The sequence below is a fragment of the Propithecus coquereli genome, unplaced genomic scaffold, assembly GCF_000956105.1.
Source record: "Propithecus coquereli isolate 6110/MARCELLA unplaced genomic scaffold, Pcoq_1.0 Scaffold142, whole genome shotgun sequence".
In the NCBI taxonomy this organism is placed as follows: domain Eukaryota; kingdom Metazoa; phylum Chordata; class Mammalia; order Primates; family Indriidae; genus Propithecus; species Propithecus coquereli.
The window spans coordinates 4,271,361-4,278,811 of record NW_012138525.1 but is presented as its reverse complement, the minus strand read 5'-3'; the positions used below and the strand labels follow the sequence as shown (position 1 = coordinate 4,278,811).

The 7,451-nt window shown below is 43.5% G+C and overlaps 1 protein-coding gene across 5 annotated transcripts in view; it reads right to left on the bottom strand.

The window, feature by feature from the left end:
- The window catches only part of CCBL1 (cysteine conjugate-beta lyase, cytoplasmic), a 44,628-nt gene that overhangs the window by 34,668 nt on the left and 2,509 nt on the right, over positions 1-7,451 (bottom strand). Inside the window, exon 1 of one of the 5 annotated variants that reach the window (XM_012639873.1) lies at positions 7,315-7,409. The exons of 2 other annotated variants lie outside the window; for them this stretch is intronic. Coding sequence is in view for 1 of the 3 variants with exons in the window: in XM_012639877.1 (XP_012495331.1) it covers positions 5,622-5,651 (30 nt within the window). In the remaining 2 variants the exon portion in view is untranslated. Of the gene's footprint in view, positions 1-5,621; positions 5,763-7,314; positions 7,410-7,451 lie in introns of those variants that run through there. 2 more of the 5 variants (XM_012639877.1, XM_012639875.1) reach the window with 2 other exon arrangements.

Genomic DNA, 7,451 nt, shown 5'->3' with positions numbered 1-7,451 from the left:
CATTGTTTGTGTTACATGTGGTTGAGCATTGTCTTACAAGAGGATTGGCCTGGGTTGGGTGCTGTGGCTCACGCCTGTAATCCTAGCACACTGGGAGGCTGACGCGGGAGGACTGCTTGAGCTCAGCAGAGTTTGAGACCAGCCTGAGCAACAGCGAGATCCTGACTCTACTAAAAAAATAGAAAAATTAGCGGGGAATCGTGGTGACTGCTTGTTGTCCCAGCAACTCGGGAGGCTGAAGCAGGAAAGATGGCTCGAGCCCAGGAGTTTGAGGTTGCTGTGAGCTAGGCTGAGGCCACAGCACTCTAGCCGGGATGACAAAGACGACAAAGCCAGACTCTGTCTCAAAAAAAAAAAAAAGGGATTGGCCGTCTCTATTGACCAATCTCAGGTGCTTAATCGCAAGCATCCTCCTCATTTCATCCAATTGGGTGCAGTAGACATCTGCTGTAATCCATTGACCAGGTTTCATGAAGCTGTAGTGGATGATACTAGTGCTGGACCACCAAACAGACACCATTAGCTTTTTTTTGATGAATGTTCAGTTTGGACTGTGTTTCAGCACTTCATCTTTATCCAACCATTGTGCCTCAATGCTTGTGATTGTCAGAAAGAATCCATTTTTCATCACACGTAACAATGAGGTGTAGAAATGGTTCACCTTTATGTCATGACAGCAAAGAAAGGCAAACTTTGAGACGATTTCTCTTCTGAGGCTCGTTTAATTCATGTGGAACCCATCTATCCACCTTCTTTACCTTGCCCATTTGTTTCCAATGGTCCAATGTTGTTGGAATAGTAACGTCAAACCTTGCTGCTAATTCACGCCTAAGTTGAGATGGATTCGCTTCCACTACAGCTTTCAGCTCATCATTATCTACCTTGGTCACAGGTCACCCATGTGGCTCATTTTCAAGATTAAAATCACTAGAATGGAACTTCTCAAACCATTGACATACTGTGCTTCATTAGCCACATTCTTCCCAAACACATCATTGATATTTCCAGCTGTCTGTGCTGCATTGGTTCCATGACAGAACTCATATTCGAAAATAACAGGAATTTTTGACTTACCCATAGTTTCACAAAAATTGCTCTAAAAAAAAATTTGAAAGATAATCACAAGCCAAAATACGCATTTGAAAGACTGATGTTGTACCTTCACAATAAACACAAAACAAGAATTGTAGGGGGGGCGGGGGAAAAAAAAAAGAATTGTCAAAGTGAAATGTCAGAGATATCAATGGTCAAACTTAGTACTTAAGGAAATCGGACATTCCATACTTAATAACCTAATGTAATGCCTCTCCCCCATTTTTTCTTTTTCTGAGAAAGGGTCCCGCTATTGTTGCCCAGGCTGGTCTCGAACTCCTGGGCTCAAGTGATTCTCCTGCCTCAGCCTCCTGAGTAGCTGGGACTACAGACACACACTACCATGCCCGGCTCAATGTCCCCTTTACATATCCTGACATAAATTAAATAGACAATATAACCTTTCACTCTCTTCTTGCCTGCATGGTTTCTGAGGAGAAGCTGCATGTAAATCTCATCTTTGTTATCCTATAGATAAGTTTTCCCTTCTGTCTTCTTTGAAGATGTTTTATCTTTGATTTTCTGAAGTTTGAAGATGATGTTCCTAGGTGTAGTGTTTGTTTGTTTGTTTTTGTTTTCTGGCATTTATCCTGCTTCGTGTTCTTGGAGATTCCTGGAAAACAAAACCTCAGGTTTGGTGTCTGACCTTAGCTTGGGGCAAATTCTCAGTCATTATTGCTTTAAGTATTTCCTCTGTCCCTTCCCTCTTTCTTCTTCTAGTATTCCCATTATATGTATGTTACACCTTTTGTAGTTGTCCTACAGTTTTTGGATATTTTGTTCTGTTTTTTTTTTTCAGTCTTTTTTTCTTTCTTAATTTCCACACACAGCATTGATCTCTTTGAATTTTGGAAATTTCTATTGACATATCCTCAAGCTCAGAAATTCTTTCCTCAGCTATGTCCAGTCTACTAATAAGCCCATCAAGGGCATTCTTCTTTTCTGTTACAGTGTTTTTGATCTCTAGCATTTTAAAAATTTTTTCTTAGAATTTCCATCCTCCTTCTTATGTTGTCCATCTGTTCTTGCACGTTCCCTACTTTTCCCATTAGAGCCCTTAGTATATTAATCACAGTTGTTTTAAATTAGTTGGTCTATGCCAGGTGTGGTGACTCACACCTGTAATTCTAGCACTTTGGGAGGCCAAGGTGGGAGGATCACTTGAGCCCAGGAGTTTGAGGTTGCAGTGAGCTATGATGACACCACTGCACTCTAGCTGGAGTAACAGAGCAAAATCCTGTCTCAAAAAAAATTAAATAAATATATAAATTAGTTGGTCTCATAATTCCAACATCTCTGCCACATCTAAGTCTGATTGTGATGTCTGCTCTGTGTTTTCAAACTGTGTATTCTGACTTTTAGTATGCCTTGTTATTTTTTGCTGAAAGCTGGACATGATGTTCCGGATAAAAGAACTCTGACACACAGGCTTTTAGTGGTGTGGTGGGAGGAAGGCGTAGGGGAAAGGGAAGCATTTTGCAGGCCTGTGATGAGGTCTCAGTGTTTGGTGAGCCTGTGCCCCCAGACTGTGACCTTCCCCAGTGCTTCTCAGTCCCCTCCCCTTTAGGTGGGACAGGATAGCTACAGGGGGCTGGAGTCAGGTATTTCCCTTCCCCTGTGTTGCTGAGGCTCTGATAAAACCCCAGTGGGATAGGCTCTGGTAGAATGGTTTCTCATGCAGGGAGGTTTTATTAAGAAAAAAGAATATTTTGGCAGAATGCTTTCACAGAAAATGGTTACTTCCTCCTCCTCCTGCCAGAAGTACAAGGGGCTCTATCTCTGATATTCACTGGGAGAACCTGGTAGAGCTCCTAGACATAAAACTCACAAAGGGTGCCCCCTCCAGGACTGGGCCCACCCCCACCCCCCGGAGTTCTTAACTCTTACACTTGTATGAGTCAGGGTACTCCAAAGAGACAGAACCAATAGGATAGATAGACAGAGAGATAGATGGGAGGGGATTTATTACGGTAAATGGCTCATGCAATTATAGAGGCTGAGAAGTCCCATGACAGGCCATCTGCAAGCTGGAGACCCTGGGGTGCTGGTAGTGTGGCTCAGTCCAAGCCTAAAAGCCTCAGGAAAAAAAAAATTTTGTGATGTCTGGGAGGAGGTCAAAATGTCAATATGAACAGGAGTTTCGAAGAAGCTGATTCCAATCCTCATGGATGACTTTGAGAGGTTCGAGACTTCAGTGGAGAAAATCATTGCAGATGGGGTAGAAAGAGTATGAGAACTAAAATTAGAAGTGGAGGCTGAAGATGGGACTGAACTGTTGCAATGTCACATCCACAGGTTAGCACATCAACATATCTTTTTTGGGGACACAATCCAAACTATCACACACAGCTGTGCACTTGTCAGCAAATACTTGCTGGATGAATGAAGGAGACTATGCTTGTGGAGTGTCTCTTACCCTACAGGGACTGTGAGGCAGGGCTTGCTGGGCCTGGTCCCCACTGTAGTCTCAGGACAATGCTAGCGCACGGCCAGCAAAGACGGTTAGGAGAAGCTGATGATTGAATGAAGAGCTGAAGAAAGTGTCCCACCTTTGGCCACAGGGCTAGTCCACAAGGCTAAGAAATGCTTTGAAAGACCTTGAGGGAAGAGGCTGGGTTTGGAAGGGATTGGGCCCAGAGAGTTGCCTGGGCTACGGCATCATTGTAGCTCACAGCAACCTCAAACTCCTGGGCTCAAGCAATCCTCCTCTTGCCTCAACCTCCCAAGTAGCTGGGACTACAGGCGCGCGCCACTGCACCGGGATAATTTTTCTATTTTTAGTAGAGACTTGGTCTGCTCTTGAACTCCTGAGATCAAGCAATCCTCCGCCTTGGCCTCCCAGAGTGCCAGGATTACAGGCGTGAGCCACTGTAGCCAGCCAGGAATCATGAATGTTCTTAATGGTATCCAGAATGGTGGGTCCTTTCCAGAAGGTTTTCAATTTCCTTGCCCAGGTCCATCAAAGGAATCGCTACTAAGACAGCTATAGCCTTACAAATGCATTTCTTAAATACTAAGACCTGAACATGAGAATTATTCCTTGATCCATGGGCTGCAGAGTGGATGTGTGTTAGCAGGCAAAAAACAGTATTAATCTTGCACATCTCCATCAGAGTTCCGGGTGACTAGGTACATTGTCAATGAGCAGCAACATTTGGAACAAAATCTTTTCCTGAGCAGTAGGGCTCAACGGTGAGCTTAAAACATTCAGTAAATCAAGCTGTAGACAGATGTGCTGTCATCCGGGCTTTGTTGTTCCATTTACAGAGCACAGACAGAGTAGATTTATCATCATTCTTTTTTTGAGACAGAGTCTTGCTCTGTTGCCTGGGCTAGAGTGCCGTGGCATCAGGCTAGCTCACAGCAACCTCAAACTCCTGGGTTCAAGCGATTCTTCTGCCTCAGCCTCCAGAGTAGCTGGGACTACAGGCATGCACCACCATGCCCGGCTAATTTTTTCTACATATTTTTAGTTGTCCAGCTAATTTCTTCCTATTTTTTGTAGAGACAGGGTCTCACTCTTGCTCAGGCTGGTCTCAAACTCCTGGGCTCAAGCAATCCTCCCACCTCAGCCTCCCAGAGTGCTAGGATTACAGGTGTGAGCCCCCACGCCCAGCCTTTTGCATCATTCTGAAAGGCCCTGGGATTTTCAGACCGGTAAATGATCATCAGCTTCAACTTAAAGTCACCAGCTACATTAACCCCACATAAGAGAGTCAGCCTGTCCTTTGAAGCTGTGAGCTTTGAAGTGCAGGCATTGACTTCTCTCTAGCTATGAAAGTCCTAGATGGCATCTTCTTTGAATAGAAAGCTGTTTCATCTACATTGAAAATCTGCTATTTAGTGTAGCCACCTTCATTGGCTTCTTTTCTTAAACCTCATGAACCAATCTCTGCTAACTTCTAACTTTCCTTCTGCAGCTTTCTCACTTCTCTCAGTCCTCATAGAATTGAAGAGAGTTGGAGCCTTGCTCTGGATTAGGCTTTGACTTAAGGGAATGTTGTGGCTGATTTGGTCATCTATCCAGACCATCAAAACTTTCTCCATATCAGCAATAAGGCTGTTTAGCTTTATCATTCCTGTGTTCACTGGAGTAGCACTTTTCATTTCCTTCAAGAGCTTTTCCTTTGCATTCACAGCTTGGTTAGCTGTTGGTGCAAGAGGCCTAGCTTTCAGCCTGTCTCAGCTTTTGACATGCCTTCCTAACTAAGCTTGATCATTTCTGGCTTTTGATTTAAATAAGAGATGTGTGACTCTTCCTTTCACTTGGACACTTAGAAGCTATCCTGGGTTATTAACTAATTTCAATATGGTTGTGTCTCAGGGAATAGGAAGGCCCGAGGAAAGGGAGAAAAATAGGGAAACAGCGTATGGAGCAGTCAGAACACACACAACATTTATTAAGTTTGACATCTTATACAGGCACAGTTTGTGGCTCCCCCAATAATTACAGTAGTACATCCAAGGTCACTGATCACATATCACCATAACAGACACAGTATTAATAAAGTTTTAAATATGACACTTACCAAAATGTGATAGAGACATAATGTGAGCATATGCTGTTGGAAAAATGGCACTGACAGGCTTGCTTGATGCGGAGTTGCCAAAAACCTTCAATTTGTAAAAAAAAAAATGTAGTATCTGTGAAGTACAATGAAGCAGAGCGCAATAAATCAAGGCGTGCCTTACTGTTTCAGCAGCCCTAGGAAACTAATACAATGGGACACTAGAGGGCGCTCCCGGAGCGCCTACCCAATAAAAGGGCACCAGGCAAGGTTCTTGGGGGCTGTGACTGATGTTAGTTCTGCTTGTAGCTCTTTGAGGTATCTCCATATTGCTTTCCACAGAGGTTGTACTAGTTTGCAGTCCCAACACATTACTCTTTGACTCAACTCTTTCTCTCCTAGAAATTGATCTTACAGGAATATTCATACTGATATATAGAGAAGTGTACACCTGGATGACTGACGCAGCACTGAGTGTGAGGGAGAAAAAATTAGAGACAATGTGATGTCCATCAGTTAAGGGCTGGTTCAGTATTGTGTCATTGTAGGGTCTGTCCATACAATGGACTATTGTGCAGCCACTAGAAGGAATGAGATGGCTTTAGCATTCTGACATGGAAAGATACTCAGGTTACATGAAAAAGGCAAGTTAACTTTAAAACTCATACAAAGCTACAGTAATCAGAACACTGTGGTACTGGCATAAGGATGGACACAGACCAGTAGAACAGAATTGAGAGCCCAGAAATAAATGCAAACTTCTACAGCCAGTTGATTTTTGACAAGGATGCTAAGGCCGTTCAATGGGGGAATGAATAGTCTCTTCAACAAAATGTGCTGGGACACCTGGATATCTACATGCAACAGAATGAAGCTGGACTTCTGTCTCACTTCATCCACAAAAATTAACTGAATGAATCAATGACTTTGTTTGATCACATTCTTGATATTGTTCTTTGATGCAAAAAAGTTTTTAATTTTTATGAAGCCCAAACATAGAATTACCTTATGACCTAGCAATTCCACTCCTAGGTATTAATATATAACCCCTGAAGAACTGAAAAATATGTCCATACAGACACTTGTACATGAATGTTTATAGCAGCAGTATTCATCATAGCCACAAGGTGGAAAAAACCCAAATGTCCATCAACAGATGAAATGATAAATTGTGGTATATCCATACAGTAGAATATTATGTAGCCACAAAAATAAATGACAGACATACTGACAACATGCTACAACTAGGTGTGGTGGCACATGCCTGTAGTCCCAGCTGCTCAGGAGGCTAAGGCAGGAGAATTGCTGGAGCCCAGGAGTTTGTGGTTGGAGTCAGTTACGATGACACCACTGCGCTCTACCCAGGGTGACAGAGTGAAACTATCTCAAAAAAGTAAATAAATAAAGCTCACCACTCTTCGGGGAACTGGCAGTGCCATCCAGGACTGGGATGTGGACCCAGGTTTGTTAGGACCGTAGTTACAGTGACTTCCTCACTGCTATTAATTCTCATGTGTCCCTTTGTTGCCTCCATCTGCATGATAAAGTCAGGAGCCCTACTCTTTGGAGCCTGGAGAGGTTAGTTAGGTATGGAGTTAGTTAGGTATGGGAAACCAAGTAAGCACCTAAGGAAGGCATTCTCCAGGACAGAAGAGTCCTGCAGAAGCCAGACTGAATGCTTCCAAACTGCATGCTCTCTGATAGTGTCGGTTACCCTTGGCTCCTGAGTGGATCCTGAGGCATGGTCTGCGGCAGGGACCTGTCTCTGCTTGGGTCTTCAGCCCCATCATTTCTCCTTCCAGACATCCTTTTAATCAGCCACAGATTAAAAGTCACTTCTTGGCCGGGCGC